The 17,154-nt window shown below is 39.0% G+C and overlaps 1 protein-coding gene across 3 annotated transcripts; it reads right to left on the reverse strand.

Moving 5' to 3' along the window:
- Positions 1-483: 483 nt before the first annotated feature.
- On the reverse strand, positions 484-17,102 carry usp48 (ubiquitin specific peptidase 48). 3 transcript variants are annotated; one of them, XM_030134219.1, is made up of 28 exons: positions 16,956-17,102; positions 16,337-16,474; positions 15,197-15,317; positions 14,921-15,062; positions 14,311-14,438; positions 13,693-13,817; positions 12,932-13,040; positions 12,694-12,827; positions 12,485-12,570; positions 12,229-12,408; positions 11,756-11,893; positions 11,512-11,661; positions 10,348-10,548; positions 10,114-10,221; positions 9,884-10,030; positions 9,090-9,164; positions 8,867-8,991; positions 7,784-7,906; positions 7,265-7,326; positions 6,715-6,825; positions 5,892-6,022; positions 5,641-5,747; positions 4,692-4,799; positions 3,123-3,305; positions 2,906-3,031; positions 1,431-1,479; positions 1,328-1,354; positions 484-1,179 (listed from the first exon to the last, which is right to left on the reverse strand). In XM_030134219.1, exons 2-28 carry the CDS (start codon positions 16,468-16,470, stop codon positions 1,157-1,159), a joined length of 3,153 nt encoding a protein of 1,050 aa, XP_029990079.1. In that variant the 5' UTR covers positions 16,471-16,474; positions 16,956-17,102; the 3' UTR covers positions 484-1,156. The 3 variants fall into 3 exon arrangements, with proteins under 3 accessions (XP_029990079.1, XP_029990078.1, XP_029990081.1); XM_030134218.1 differs by lacking the exon at positions 16,956-17,102 and adding an exon at positions 16,698-16,943; XM_030134221.1 differs by lacking the exon at positions 16,956-17,102 and adding an exon at positions 16,698-16,943 and having other exon boundaries at positions 9,884-10,026; positions 10,110-10,221.
- Positions 17,103-17,154: the final 52 nt, after the last annotated feature.

Below are 17,154 nucleotides of genomic sequence, written 5' to 3' on the forward strand. Positions count from 1 at the left end.
ATTTTGTTTATCTGCAATTTTTAAAAATTGCTTTTACAGTTATTATTCATGTTTCTCATATTAAATAAAAATGAAAAAAAAAAAAAAAAATCAGTTCATTCTTCACTGATTAAACTTGAGTTTCTGCAACAGGAGCAATAATAAAGTCATGTGACACAGATCTGACAGGACATAATGTACTTGTATCTTTGAACAGGGATATTGGATGTGTTATTTAATAAAATTAAAATCGACATTATGTCTAAACGTAGGTTTACATCCCATTGGTAACATACCCCACATTCTTTCAAACTGTTTGGTGCTGATTTTTATCATGTTTTCATACTTGATTTCCATTCACTTCTATACTATCATGTACTTTTGTCTGTTTTGTGAAGTAACACTTTTCTTTGTATAAATAAGGCAGATTGTCAATTCAGATTATCAATTGCACTAAACTCAATGCTTCAGCTGCAGTGAAAGACAGTGAAGAAAGACATTTGATTGATTTGAAAATAACTTTATTGTCCATAAGAAAAAACAGTGAAAAGAACAGTACATATCACTGCTTGCATCCGTTCTCACGTTGAGCTCACGAGGTTTGCACTGGAATCGGCCTTTATACATACGTGTAGCTAAGTATGTAACTCTAAACGCCACGTGGAGATTATGGAAAGTATATGCTTCGACTGTAGAGGTAATAAATGTTCTAACATTTAGGAGCAGGTATATTCTTAATACTTTACAGTTACTCGTGCATTCATTCGACAGACCTGTAAAATCTGCAGTAATTACAAGAACATCCATGTGATGGAAAGGAAGAACATCGGTTTTCAATTTCTCCTCCTGTCATAATTTAAAAGTGTCAAAAACCTCAGTTGTTTTTTTAATTCAAAGTCGTATAGAGTCTAACTGCAGTGAGAGACTCGCTTATCTCCGTCAGTCCAGCAGCGGGACCACAGAGTTCTTCAGGACCATGAGGAATCTTAAATATCAAAAGCCAGCTAACCTTTACGTCGAGAAAAAACAGCTCTTTTGCAACATAGTCACAGTTTTAATAAAGAAAGCCTACTGAAAAAACGTAAAAAACAAAACAAATTAAAGCACTTATTTATATATGGACACTTGACGTATTCAAGCTTCTTTTAGACTTCCATGTGTCATCTGTCAGTTTTCCTCAGTGTCCGAGGAGCCCAGTGCCTGCAGGCGATGAGGAAACAGACAGAGTTAGGGTCAGTTTGATCAGAATCACCCTTTAAGTAATTACAGCGGAGGAAACGAACACACAGACTTCTGTCATTAAGGAAACCAAAGCTGATGAGAAGAAGCAGTGAACCTGGACGCTCACCTTTGAATCCCTCCTCAGGCATCCTCACTGTGGAAGAAACAGACAGCCAACTTTAGAGAACGGTGGTTTCACTTTATTTAACGTCAATAACAACAGTATTTACCTTGATAGACGTCATCCATCGCGGCGTAGTCTGCTATTGGCTCATCGGCCTGGAAGGAAACAACAGTTCATAAAAACAAAACCCCCTCTCTTCTTATTTCTCAGGTTGTAGCTGCTCGACTCCTCACCTCAGAGCCGCCATTCTGAACAGAAGCCAGTTAAATATGAGGCGTGGAACATCTGTATAATTCAGTTCCAAAGCGCCGCTCTATTTTATGATGTGACAGACAGGTGTTCATGTAAACTCCAGTGTATTCGCAGGTTTGATGAAGTTAATTTGTGACTTTTAAGACGTTTTTCTGTTGCCGTGGGTCAAATTCCAGACCTTCCATTCAAATGAATAACAGTCCAATGGGCCTCAGAGTTATTATATACAAACATGCACAAAAAATATACAAAAATGTTAAAATATACAAAAATGTGCTAAAATAACCCCCAAAAATACACATAAAAAACTCACTAAATACACAAAGACGGTATGTGCAGGCTTCAGAAAGCTGAATTCATAAGACACAGGAACTATGATCAACTTTCAGTTCAATTCCCAGTGTGGCAGAATGTGTCCAGCAGGTGATGTACGGATGTCAGAAATATTATTTATTGAATACACGAGTTTGTTCATGCATTTGATCATTTTAAATAACTATTACACCCTCTGATTGAAGAAAACTTCAATTTTTAAGTTCTGCTGCTGTGGTTTGTATAATACAGATTCATGTCATGATTTCAATCAAACTGACTTCTGTAAAACAGTAAAAATTAGGAACTGGGAAGAGGCTCTAGGACAGAGGTGTCAACTCATTTTAGTTCAGGTTCCAGATTCAACCCAATTTGATCTCAAGTGGGTCAGACCAGTAAAATACATCATAATAACCTACAAATAAATGACAGCTCTAAGTTTTTCCTGTTTGTTTTAGTGTGAAAAAAGTAAAATTACATTATTAAAAATGTGGAAAAACCTGAACAACCAGGTACAATCTGTAATTTCTTAAAAAAAAAGTAAGTCCAATTTCAACAATATTATGTCTCTGCTTATTATTAGCATAACCTACAGATCACAGTGGATCTACAAATGCACAAAACATTTAGTAACGGACAGAATATTAGTGAAATTACACTAACTTCTCTTTAGACGCTTCAGCTTGTTCATATTTGTTCAGGTTATTCACATTTTATTGTGAAAGGATAGTTTGTAAATGTAAATATTTTCATCATGTAATTTGACTTTTTTTGCATGAAACCAAGAAGAAAATTTGGAGTTGTCATTATTTCTAGGTTATTATGCTACTATTTTACTTGAGATCACACTGGTCTGTATGTGGAAGCTGAACTGAAATGGTTTGAACATTCTAACTTCATTTCATAAATTCATCCCACGGGCCGGATTGGAGCCTTCGGTGGGCCGGTTTTGGCCCATGGGCCGTATGTTTGACAGCCCTGCTCTAGGACGTGACAGCCCCTCTCAGCGTGGTGTACCTTTAGACAGATGATGCTCTCGGGGATGACGCCCAGGCTGCCCAGAGTGGCCGTGTCGTCCGTTAGACTCTTCCCATCAATGGAGAGATTCTGGTCAAACGGCGCCACAGAGAAGGCGTGCATGATCTACAGGTTAAACATACGCAGAGTATGGTTGGTCAACAGACACATTTGGATTCTGTCATAAATGTTGTGACGGTGGGTTCATTACTGTCACCTGTATTTTCAGCTCTTTGAGTGTCTGATTGGCTGAGACAATAAGTGCCTTCTCTCCTCGGAGTTTCCGGTGTCGGGTGCTTCTTCTGATTCCTCCCTGTTTGGTCAAACTGCTGTTTGATATGACAGGGGCCACCGCGGGGCTGCTGTCACTCAGCTTCTGCCGCTTTGCTCCATCCTGCGACTGAAACACGACAGCTCATTTATCCACATCGATGATTGGACTGTTGTAGTTTCAGCTGGACCTGATACTGACTGATCCAACAGGGACACGTTTGATTTATACGACTGAGCTGTTCATTTTATGATGTACAACCTTTGTTCCATTTAATTAACATTAAGACCTCATTTATTGAGACAAAAGGGAACTTTGTTTTGGGCAAATTACAATCTGTTCACACTACTTGTTTTTTGCAAATCTGGGGTTTGTTTGTTTATTTATTTATTTGGGACAGTGCGTATTAATGAACATCTTCAACAATTGCAGCTGTAAATATGCCAGATTGTAACAGCAGTGTCATTTCCATCTGTAGTCTCTAGGCAGGTGACAGGAAAGACAGTTGACAAAAGACAAAACATCCTAAAAACACACAGAACAACACAGTGACGACAGTCTACTGATGGTCACAGGTTTGGTTTGCCTTCATCCAATGTTTAAGTTGTGATTTGAAGAAAGTGTATGACTGTGAGTCTCTTATGGATTGTGTTACATTATGGGCAGAAACACTTTTAGGGTGTTTTCCACTCCTGAAAATGTTAAAGGAGTCCAACTCATCCAAAATACGGTTTTGAACTATAAAATGAACCAAACTAGATTTCACTTTGATATCTACATATTTAATTTGGATGAAGTTAGACAATCTGAATGTCCTTAGAGATGATGATATAGACACATTGAACTGCTTTGTTTTGGTCACTGTGTCCTTCCCTGATTGGCTGAGTCCTGGTCACATGACAGGGGAGTCATTGTGCCTCTGATGCAGCTGCTGAGGTTTACATTCTGCTTCTACTTTTTCATTGTTATACTACTAGTTGAGCTCATAGGACTTGGTATTACAATCCCTGATTGATCAGCACTTGGTGATGAGTGGGGTAGGGGTAAAAGCTTCACTGGGGTCTTCAGGTGGGCACCCTGCTTCGCTGATGTTTCGTTGATAGGCCCACAATGGAGGTTTGGATCGATGGCGACTACTTACCTGGCTTGATGGCGGTTTGGGTCGATGGCGCTGTAAAGAAAAAAAAAAAAAAAAAAAAAAAAGGTACGCCACGCATGCGTAGATCTGTTGAGCTCATAGGACTTGGTATTACAATCCCTGATTGAATGGCACTTGGTGATGAATGGGGTAGGGGTAAAAGCTTCACTGGGGTCTTCATTGTTATACTACTGACTACGTTCACAGCAGGAAACGTGTTATTCCAGAAATTTGAAATAATTCCCATCTCTGGTGTCAGCTTCATCCTCCTGGTCATGTGACACGTCTTAGGGGTGTCAGAATGTACTTGTAATGACTGATGTTCTCATTTCAAAGTCAGTGTGTATTAGTGGTGTTTGCCTTCACTCTGGACTCACTTGGCCAAAGTCAGGGTCTTTTTCTCCATCCACTTTGGGCTGTTCTTCCTTGTCCTCCTCTGCCTCCGAGCTGCTGGCGTTCAGCTCTGGAGCTGCCTCCTTGATCATCTGCACACATGAAAACAGATGTGTAGGTGTTATCTTCAGGTGTGGACAAAAAAATCCACAGTGACTATGTTAACTCTGAAAAATACAGATTCCTAATGAGATGTTTAAGAGCATGTGTTTCTCCTGCTCATCATGAACGTGGACGTCCACCTCTACGACAAAGGATCTTCATCTGAGTATTTTTATCAATGTGGTCAACTCAGAAACAAGATAAGACAAGCTAAAATCACACAGAAAAACACGACAAACAAGCTAAAAACTCTTCATTTCTTACAAACAACAAGACAAAGGAAAAATGTGAATACATCAGTGAGTTCGTTTACATGCACTCTAATACTTGGAAAATTATCCGATTACCGCAGTTATCAGATTATTCAAGGGATCATGGAAACAGTATAATCTGATATGTTTTATCAGATAACAGCAGTAATCTGATTATAGGAAATCAGATTAACACACCTGGATTACTCCCCAATACTTCACTGTCTTCCTGCATGTACACCTGTTAATTTTTTTTATTTCATTCTTTTAAATCCACTCGTGTAAAAACAATTAAAATAGCAGAAAATGAAAGTTACGTAGTCAAACGTGAACGAAAGATAATAACAGGAAGTTTGATGCTACCATCATTATGTATGCATGAACTATGAAAGAAATCTGATAATGGAGTGACACATCTAACCCAGGGTTTATTTATGATCATATTTCTTAAGTGCCTGTAAACGTGTCAGATCTGATTATTATGATTATCTGATTACTCCAGTTATCGGACTTTTGTGGTCATGTAAACGGGCTCAGTGACAACACTATGTCCCTCCTCTGGAAAAATGATGTTTCTTACCCTCTTGTCTTCTATGACTTTGCGGATGTAGATGGTGGCCTGGGTGTACTCTCTGAGGTCTCTCTGCTGTTGGAAAAGAAAGCCTTCTCTGCACTCCCAACAAAGGTCTGAGCAAAGACCATCACACCAACACAGAATGTCACATTAATTAAACAACACTGTGAGGATGTTTCACTATCAAAATGACAATATACACAATTCTTAGGACCTGCCTCTCCGTCTTACATGAAGCAGATACTGGTTTTTCTTACCTGGCTGTGTTGTGTACTGGGTTGTGGGTCCGGTGGGCGTGGTTTGTTGGGACAAGTGGATGGAAATCGAGTGGTCCACGATGAAGAGTCGACTGATGACCTCCCACTCACTGGGCCAGAGCAGAGCTATACTGTGCAGGACAAACACAATAACATGAAACCACAGCAGCTTTTATTCACATGACGTCAAGTTCAGCTCCGAGATTTGACATGATGTTCACAGATATACATACTGTTTTTGTAAGTATACATCCTGTTAATATTGTTAATAGATATACATACTGTTACATACCGTTAATATTGTTAATACTGTGTCCATATTTGATATCAATTCTTTATTTTTATTCTTTCAGTTCTGTTCTTATATCACTTTTGTAATCTTTTATATTCCATTTTCTTATCTTATTTTTAGTTTGTCATTTTATATTTGCTCTGTTCTTATTTTCTGAAGTTTTTTTTTTTTTGTTAATATTGTTGTACTGACTGGAGGGCCACTCCTAATTTCACTGTACACACAATGACAATAAAGGCTATTCTATTCTATGAGACTAAACTGTTTTAAATCGTGAAGGTTTAGTGAAGTGAATAATGAGTATCAATAAGCATGTTAGTCAAAAGAGTAAAAACAACCAGCTATGAAAAGAACAAAAACTTTGAGAGAACCAAGTACAGACTTCTTCTTCTGAGACGTCTGTTTAACTGTTTCACTTCTTTATTCAAAGTTTGAGTTTGTATGGAGGCATTTTTGACATAACTAATCTGCCAGATTAGAGAGTTTAATATGTTGGTACTTTTGTATGAAGTGTGAATTATCAGAACTCACTGTTGTGCATCTCCATTAACCAGGGAGTCGTACGTGAACATGAAACCTCCGTGTGGACAGAGCAGCAGACTGTTTCCCACGTTGGACACTGGAGAGGATTTAGTTGGTCTCCTGCACAAAGACAGAAAACACAGCTGGATTTCCAGTCCAGGAAAACGATTATGGAGCAAAAATAACTCCATTATCTGACATAAAAATTAAAAAACTTCCAGAAACAAAAGACTGAATGAAAACTCTAGTGAACATGAAAAGAATCTGTGAGGTGTGGTTTTTCCTCCTATATTAATGGTTCATGTTGAAGAATAAAACATCTTAAGCAAACGATGGTGTGAACATTTTTTTGCATCCAACCCTTATCACCTTCTGTTAATTAATGTTTTCCTTATGAAACATGGAAAAACTTAGACTAAAACTAAAACTGAGGAAAAACTCAAATGAATCAAAATGAAAGTAAAATGAGAAATAAACTAGAATCAAAAACCAAAACTAACAAACACTTGATTATGAGCTATTTTATTCAGGCACTGGAACAGAATCATTACAATCGTACCTGATGAATTTCCTCCATTCATCCACAAAAAACAAAGGGACTACGTAAAGTACATCTGTACCCTGAGGAGAAAGAAAAAACAGAATTTATTCAACAAAATCATATTAAATTAATAATTAATTAATTCAGTTTTATTTATTTATTCATTTTTACATCTGTGCCCTTAAAACCACTTCATTCTGAACCGGTGTCCCTAATGGAGCCAATTTTATACAAGAATCACCCACATTTAACCAGATTTTCAGATTATTTGTACAAAATATGTTTATTTTTTTCTTTTACCCCAGTGGTTCTTTAACAGTGGTTCTAACCTCCATTGCTACCTCCGAGTTTTCCTTCCACATAGCTTCCCTCTACATCTGTGTATTCCAAATTCTTTATCTCAAAGTTCCTCGTTAAACTCCTTTCTCATTTCTCATATACACATAGTTGAATGTTTGTCACTGAGGTTTGATTCTAGGTGTAACACTAACATTATTTACCTGCTGAGGTTTCTGAGAGCTCTGTGTTTGTTTGTACCTGAGGCCACTTGGTGAGCGTTGGCCGGTTCTTTTCATGGAACAGGTTGAGCAGCTGGTTCTTCTGGTCTAAGGCCATCATCTTACTGACGGCCTCATTGTCCTTCTCCTCCTGCTCTAAAGTCTGGACAAAAAGAGAGAAATTAACCCCTGGTTAATGATAGTGGTTAAAACCAGGTACATATAGGTTAATTCTCCTGTCACTGTCCTTGACCACGGAGCTGATGATGATCTAGAGTTGGTCTGTGAGCGCCTTTGAAGGCAGCTCAATGCTCCTGATGTGTGCAATGTGCTAATGCTAACTGTAGGTCCTGTGTGTGTATTAAGGGTACTACGCAATGACCCAAATTCTCTACAGGGATAATACTGTGAGTTAAAATTTAACAAATAACCTTTAAATGCAACATTCACCATTTTAGACTCAATATTGTTTGTGTTTCTTGACTGAGTAGAGTTGCTGCATTTTAAGGAGAAGGACAGTGTATCTCTACACATATAGGATGAGTACCTGTAGAGACGAACAATACAGCAACAAATAGTCTCACAGTTATCATTATTATCACAGTGATTGTCAAATATGCTTTCAAGTTTTAGACTAATGATGTATTTTAGGTGGTTTTCATGTTGCATTTTTACTTTTTTGATCCTAAATGAAAGAGTAAATTATTCATATGATGGAAATGGAAAAAGGCAAAGCTTCATAAAAAATGCAACAAGACATAAAACACCATAAAATATGAAAACATAAGACACAAAAACAACAAAAACAAGACAAACATGATGTAAGATGCAAGATGAAAACAACATAAGACATAAAGAATAGCATGGTAAAAGTGTACCTGTCATCTCTGATTTGGTGATTTACTGTTTATCGTACTCATTCTATTTATTTTGATTAATAACTTCAGTTTCTTATCATCTATATGGAATTGTCATTTGTCTGCAGATGCTCATCTGAACATCACGTCATGACGACACAAACTGAACATTTGAACAGTTATTTTTATTTTGCTCTGTATTGCATCCGTTCATTTCATGCTGACAGTGTAAATATGACTTCCTGTCAGCTCTAGTACGTTCTCACCAGACACTGCTGACAGGGCTCTTGGCTCTGCGTGAACTCAGGAGCTTTGGCAAAATAGGCCCTCAGTTTGGTCCAGACCTCAGTGGAGACCAGCTTCCGTTCAGTATCCATGATGCTCAGACCTCCTGCAGCGAGAGTCTCACATCAATGAACAAGAACCACAATACACAGAAGTTACAGAGCTTGAAGAACTGGAGGAGGTGTGAAAACAGAGTATTGTTACCGTGACTACAAACGATGTCTTCATTAAATGTCTTCATCTCCTCCTCATTGCCCTCTGAGAGCTCTGAGCTGAATTCTATGAGCAAACACAGAAAACATTCATCAATACAGAGAAATGTACGGTAAATGCAGTATCATGTACCAAATATCTGAGATTTTTTTAGTCCTTCTGTGTCATCTTGCTATTCTTGACTTTGACCAGCAGGGGTCAGTCTGGTACCAGAACACACTGATGACCAAAACCACCAACGAACCAACACAATGTATCCACAGACTGTATCAGTGACTAAATAAAGTATAAAGCTCATTGTTTACACACATCTGCAGTATGGTATCATCAAGTTTTTTTCAAAAAACTAAAACTTATACTTTTATTTTGACAGTTGCTCAAAATAACACTGGGTCTTAAATGTTGACATGCTCTGTCAGCTGATAGTTTACATAATAGCTCTGTTACCTTAGCTCTTTTTTGTATGTGTGTGTGTGTGTGTGTGTATATATATATATATATATATATATATATATATATATATATATATATATATATATATATATATAGTAATATAATATTAATACTGTCTTTCCTGCTACTTAAATTATACTTGCATCAAGCAACTGTAACACAAAATAATTTCCTCTGGGATTAATAAAGTATTCTGGTTCTGAAATTAGAGTTTAATGGTTATATTAGGACATTTTTTAAGTAGCTGAAAGTAGAAATACAACCTTTAGCCTAGTTAATGCACAAACAGAGTAAAATGGAAAGGCCCCTCATCATCCCAGCGAGCCCAGTACCTTTGCTGCTGTTGGAGTGTGGTCCCTGTCCATTGGTCTCTCCGTTGCTGTGTTTGGTTTTGTGTTCGTCCTCCTCCAGCTGCTCTAAAGCCAACTGCCTCCAACTGCGCAGAGAAGCTTTACCGACCCAGTATCCCTCACCGCTGACACACAGAGGGGGAATTAGTTAATGAAGATGGAACACTATAGTCCAATCACATGTATTACTCCTCTGCAGTGTGTTTACCTAGGTGTACGTTTGACCAGATTGGAGACCTCCTTGTAGTCCTCGTTAAGCTGGTTCTTAAGTCGCAGCACTCTGCATCGCTGGCCAACACACTCTCTACACAGAGACGAGCCTGAACACACACAAAAAAAAACCATAGGAAAATAACCACAGGTCATGTAAAACCAAACAACCATCATGGATTTACAAACCCCTCACAGATAATCTGGATCTGAACCCCCCCCTCTGTGAGACTCACTGTCCAGTCTCGGTCCTCCACCGTAGCGCTCGTACAGGAGCTTCGCTGCCTGCAGAGAAACTCTCTTGGACTCTCCCACATTGTCAGGATGGAGTTTCCCATGTGAACAGAGAAACAGGGAGTTGTCAATTTCCTTCGTAGCAGTGGCGTCGTCCAGCCACTTCTTTAGCCAGTCCAGAGAGATGAACTCATATGGTTCGCCTGTGGACAGAAGACAGGTAAACATGTCAAACACATCTGAGTCTGCATAGTTCCCTTTATATACAGCCTCCATAGAACAATCAACATGATCAATGTAAACCACAGCACTCTCCAATCAACATTAAACTCCTTTTTGTCTTGTTTCCTAAATCAGACTTCATTCTGACTCTGTATCAGTGCATTTATTCGACTATTTAAAGGTTAAGGTGAAGCATCCAAGCTATGCTGAGCTCCACCTACACCAAATTCATGTAAAATCAGTGTGGAGAGCTACCGGGACATGTTCCAGATCTAATGGCTCCAGCTGGTTCAAGTATGATCATAAAAATTGTGTTAATACAGGACTGGGCAGTAAAACAGTCTCAAAGCTGAAGTGTGAAAAAATTAAGGTTGAAAATGATAAAATTGAGGGGTTCAGGGCACTTTGTGAATTCTGAAAAGGCCAACTGTTAAGATGGTCTTGAACCACAAACAGCATAGATGTCAACAGATGCAATGATGCATTCAAGACCACCACGCAAATTCAGAAATCTTTACCCAAATGGCTATAACAGAAGAGTTCATAAATGTTGTTGTTTTAATTTTTTTAGATACGTACAGGCAGTACACAGGGGACAAACTGACACCATTACTTGGAACATTGACCTTTTATGGAGGGTTGAACAGGCAGTGCAAGAGTTTGGATGTATTTTTTTAGTTACACAGAAAATATTGTAACCATATTTTTGCCACATTGCTCAGTCCTCTGGTACAATATAGTTATTTAAAATTTGTAATGTTTCTCATTTGAAGTCTTAACAAACTTGATTCTAGAACACCAAACACCATCTAAACTTATGCAAGCCAAGGACACACCCTGTATAATTTACATAGTCTGTCTCTTCCTCAAATCTAAATTCACAACATGCAGTATAAAGACACTTTTCGCATTGTTTCTATGGGCAGTGAGATGTTTTTACCGACCGTCTTTTGCAGGTAAAAGTTCGTAGAGCTCCTTCACCTCCTCATGCTTGGCTTTGCCCTTATCAACGCTTTGCTTTCTCATGTCGGCCATCTCACAGCACCACTCCTCAAACTTGTGGTTGTCTTGGTCCACCAGCCTCTGAAGGAAGGCTGAGGGACACGACAGACACATGGACACGTGGAACGTTAATTCTGCGATACAAACACAAGCATCTTCTTTTAGAATGCACTGTATTTGACTCACCTGGAACCTCGACACTGGCCCTGGAGGGATCTGAGCTCTCCTCCTCTTGGACCTTGTATACCAACATGTAGGCGTTCCTGGAGCAGTGGTAGCCTTTACCACACTTTGGCTTTCTGGTCTGGGACTTCACTGTCTCCGCTATGGAACAAGAAAAAACATGAATATAGAATAGCCTTTATTGTCATTGTACCCATGATTTCACAATTAAACAATATGATACAAATAATACAAAAATTAAATACAATACTTTTAGACTGAGCGGTGAGAGATGATGAAAACTTAGGCCACAACAGTAAAAAACAAAACCATTATTATTTTTAGCAGAATAACAATTTAACTGATTAAACACATGAACAAACATGTAAAATCTATGGTAGGTTTAGGTGAGTTTGTTGCTTCCGTTTGATCCTACAAGACACATAAAGCGTACATTCATTTCTAACGGTGACCACCCTCCTTTTGATTTGACTCACCAATGTCCTCCTCGATGCCAAGCTGCAGTTTCTTTCCCTCCATCTTCTCGATTTCCTCATCGTTGAACTTATACCAGTCGCTGGTTCGGGCATCCTTTACATGGGCAATGTAGTGACCCGAGTAGGCACTAATGCCTCGGTGGATCAGCACCGCACTCAGCTCGTACACACACCTCTGGTCTGGGGAAGCAGCGAGTCCTGTCAGTACAGTCTGCTGTTGTTGGGGATGTTGTGTGTGCACATTTCAACTACCAACCTGATTTTCCTTCTAAAAAAGGCCCCATGTCCAACTGCTCTGGGAAACTGATGAACGTGTTCAGCTTCTTCTTGTGGCCTGTTTGTCTGCAGAAAACACAAAATAGTCGGGAACCTTCCTTATTCGTGTCGTTTACATGTTGGTAAAAAATACTGTGGTCATATCAGGAAGCTTTTAACCAGCTGAGTCTGTTTTTCCAGATTGTTGACCTGTCAAAAACGAAGCGCATGAGCTGCAGGTTGAGCGTCGGAGGGAGGCTGTGCAATCGAATCCTTCTAGTTGCATTCTGTTTACTCTGACAGCTCTCACAGAAATATCGGTTATCTCCGTCCAGCTTCTCCTCCTGCAACATTCAGGACCAGCTGTTATTAACAACACACTGACACAACAAGCATCTCTTCTGAAATATGATATATTGATATTACACGCAGTCGTGGTTGAGGTTACCTTCAGGAACTCTGTGACACACTCAGTCAGGTTTTTGTGGCCCTGGATATTCAGCTCGAGCTCATAGAATCGGGACGGCAGTGCAGACGATCGTCCACACTGGTTACAGCTGAGGAATAACCAAACCCAGACAACAAAATCACACCTCACAAACCTACGTAACCAAATATTCAGGTGGATCTTTCTACTTCACTGTGGATTAGAAGGGAAGTGGTTTTCATCTCTAAGTTATATTTATTTTTATTTCCTTTTTGTTTTATTAATTTATTGATTTGAGGGGCATCTGTTGGCCTTTTTTGTCTCCATTGTCATTTATAACAAATTAGTTTCATCTTTTATTAATTTTTGTACATAAATCCACCAGTTAAAACTCACAGCTTTTGCTTTGACCTCAGGCCATTAGGTTTTATGATCTTCTCCTTTCCCCTAGTGAGCTGGGGCCATAACTATGTCATGTCACACGGATTCATATAATTATTGACATTCATATGACTGTTTTTCATGATTCTGTAGCTGATGTAGACAGCACACAATGCTTGAGTTTTGCCTGTTTGTTAAGACAGGTAAACACTTCTCTGTACTTCCCTTTAATAAACTAAACCTTGTCGTCTTGGTGCATTTGTAAATGTTATTAAATGAATTTTAGTGGAGCCTCACTTAGCAATAGAACTAAACTCTTCTCCCACTGGCTCATGCTGTCACATTGGACTTTCTGAAACTGGACTCTCCTAGTGTCAGGTTCGAGCAGTGAGTGTCCTTACACAGTAACATAGGAGAACTGTCCACAGAACTGCCGCTGGATAACATTCTGCAGGTTCGGGTTCTTCTGTTTGGACAGCGTGTCCTCCAGTAGAGACAGGAAGAGTTTGGAAAACTCCTGAGCATCCTGAAAGTAAAAGCTTCAAATCATCGCTCTGTGAGGAACAAAAGTCTCCCCAACATAGACGACGAATACAGTTCTATGTTGTACTGATGCTGCAGTGTCATTTGGAGACATTCAACTGATTCATGACTTTTTCCTCAAGAATAATTTTGAAAACCAGAGCCAAGTGAAGGGTTGATTCCCATATTTTAACAGAATGTATCCTGAAGTAGCAAAGTATCATTGGAGTGGTTGTTTTCACTAATAAAGTCAAATCTGTCTCACGTGACCCATCATGACTATGAACAAAGGAATGTTTTTCATTTATTAACTGGCATTTCAAATTTCTGTATATAGACAAGGTAATGAATAAGGTCAAAAACAATGTGAAGGTGTATTGTTAAAATAAATAAATAAATAAAAATTTCTTGCCCCTTCCATGCAAAAATGTCTTACAAACCACGGGAAAACTCTAAAACCCAGACAGGATCCAGCTTGGATTGGGGCGGTGTTTTACCTGCTGCTGTCCCGTGTCCAGACCCAGAGCCTTCACCAGCCCTGATGGGTCGATGTACTTCCTGTTGCTGTTCTGCAGAAGTGCAAACAGATATTGCAGATGCTCACAGATGGACTGAGGCTCATAATCTGAAACAGACACAGAGGATGAAGTGGTTTATCATCAATGTGACGCCAGCCTGCAGGATTCCACTGCTGACAGGGCAGTTTCACTTAAAAACACTCAATCAGACAAACATTTAGGAGGTTTTGTAGTCTTCATCAGAGTATGAACAAATATGAAATGTCTGACACTAAAAATTGTGAGAAGGAGAGGAAGAGTGGTGCCACCCATTATCTCCTGTGATACTGTACTGTTTTAATTTGAGTTGAGTTCAACAATTTACTTAAATGCAAACACTGAGATTCTTGGTTAACTGAGATGTAGCTAAATCCTCAAAACCATCTCACAGTATGAAAATGAATGCATATTTGATGAATATTGTTGCAGGCATTCTGTAATAAGAGTGTAACTGGATAAGAAATAAAAAGGACAAAACAGGTAAGAAGATAAATTAGGATACAAAGGTACGTGCAGTATATTAAAAAACTGCAACGTTGCTTGTTCATACCAGACTCTGAATTGTGTTCCTGTGCTCTGGAGTTGTGGCATTGATAGAGACTCCTTCGCAGCTCCAGGTTGTGGAACCATACTTGCAGAAACGTATTCACATAACATGTTGCCCCCAAATTGGTCAGGCCAACAAACGTGTTCTGGAAAAGAAGGAAAAAATAAATAGGTATGAAGACTGTGTCAGTTCTGGCCTTGTAATCTATTCAATACTTTAACTGAAGAGTCAAAAGGAAGTGCTACAAGAATCTGAAACGTGTCCACATGTAAAAGTTACCTTGTCCCGACGCTCCGAGTTTGGGTCGTCAATATTGTGGAACGCATTTTCATCAATCTCCCCGAGCCATGCCTGTTCACCAATACCCACAAGACAGTTTGGGTTTCCTTTGCAATTTCTCCTGTAAAGTCAAGCAATGATCAAATTATTTTACTGCAACGGCCTACACGTATACAGCCATAATCTAGGCCAGGTGTACACCTACTCTTTCAGCTCATGACTCAAAAGAGAAATGTGGTGTCTCCCGAAGTAGGGAGACACTTTAGTACACATTCCACTACTGGGATTAGGAAAACATAAGCAAGTGCAGTACTGACAAGTATAATACGCACAAAGAAATAATCTTGATTTTGCAATTTATTTATTCATTTAACTGTCCAACCCCAAGTTCAGTTTGTTTCTCCTTACTGTATTGGCTGTTACTGTTGTTTTCTGCCTATGATGAATCACAAATATTTACTTGACCAGTATAAATTTTCATCATGACTGGCGGTTTTGCTGCATAGCAAACTATGAGGCAATCACAAACTTTGATGCACTCTTTCTAACAAGCACTTTCTAACAAGCATTTTTAACAAATAGAAATATTACTTTATTGGTGTAGACAGAGGATTGGATACATTCTTTAAGGATGTATGTTGTGTGTTTACCACACTGATCCCTTCTTTAAGCCAAATAAATGATGGTGTTTATAGTAACTGTCTAGCGTACACATCTAGGTATAAAGATAATAAAATAACTGGTAAACATGTGAGCACAGTGACGTACATATATACCCTGCTTTTGCTCATGTTATGAAACTTCTGATAGTGAAACAATAAAACCGGTTACCATACTGTTATGACGTGGTAATTGTCATTTCGGTAGTCATGATCAGGATAGTACTATCTGGACCTCACTTTAAGATAAAAACCTCAATGACTTTTACGCCTTCAACATGTCTGTGCAAACTTTTAACATTATTCTGATCAGTGAGCTGAATGACCAGTGTTTTGATCCAAATTAGCATGTCTGTGCAGAGCTAGCCGTTTAGCTTTGGATTTACATTAAATCGACCTCTGCAGGTGCACTTAAAGTAACACAGTTACATATTAGTGGTCAAAAAACAGGAGTATGTTACAGGAAATATTGATATTGTACCTGCAGGCTCCTCTCTTGCAGGCCGGGAGGTTAATACGATATGCTAGTTCGATATGCTCCCAGCTAATTTCTTCTGGTTTCACAGTTTCCACCCAACGCCAGGCTGCTTTCTCTAGCTGCAAACGGGGTGCCATAATTCTGCAACACAATGGTAAAGACGCAGTCAATTAAGCGAATGGCCAGACTGGATAAAGTAAAGATGTAATAGCATTACATTGCCCAAATCACTGGGTATGCTAACTAGCCGGCTAATAAGAGCTAAATATGTTGTAGCCTGGTTCTGACGAAGCAAACTACCGCTTGCTAAAGGATGCTACATTAACCAAGCCAAGCCAATATTAAGTAAACGGTTTTATCTTACCTAATTACACTTTAAAAGGGAATACATCACACACATACACAGAGCACTGCATTGCAAAAGACCAACACAAACAGTATTTGCATGATAACGTCAGAACTGGAGGCCACCATCATGCTAATGTCAGCTAACTAGCATGCTAGGCTGTAGCTAGCCCGACCCGGCAGTGTTAGCAAGTCATCTTTCCCTGCGTTTTAAACTTAACGCTAACTAACGCTAACGGAACGAGTTTTATTGTGTGAAAGTTAAATATTATCGAACCTTTCATGCGTGCAGCTGCTTCACCAAAATATATTTATGCATTTTCACATTTTATTCACGGTTTATTTTAGATTTAGCGCCCTTGCGTCAGTTTATAAATAAATAATTTCCTCCCTCAAAACCAACGCGACGTCAGTTGGTGACGCAGTTACGTTCCCTGGTTCTGACTGGACAGTAACGGCTGTGGGAGGAACCCGGA

The sequence above is a fragment of the Sphaeramia orbicularis genome, chromosome 5, assembly GCF_902148855.1.
Source record: "Sphaeramia orbicularis chromosome 5, fSphaOr1.1, whole genome shotgun sequence".
Classification (NCBI taxonomy): Eukaryota; Metazoa; Chordata; class Actinopteri; order Kurtiformes; family Apogonidae; genus Sphaeramia; species Sphaeramia orbicularis.

What these genes read in the sequence shown, in the direction of transcription:
- usp48 (XM_030134219.1), bottom strand. Translation starts at nt 16,470, where the DNA reads ATGGCACCCCGTTTGCAGCTAGAGAAAGCAGCCTGGCGTTGGGTGGAA. An exon ending in ACTCGGAGCGTCGGGACAAG is followed by an intron (nt 15,063 to 15,196) that starts GTAACTTTTACA and finishes CTTCTTTTCCAG; the next exon opens with AACACGTTTGTTGGCCTGAC. An exon ending in TCAAAGAGCTGAAAATACAG is followed by an intron (nt 3,032 to 3,122) that starts GTGACAGTAATG and finishes TTTAACCTGTAG; the next exon opens with ATCATGCACGCCTTCTCTGT.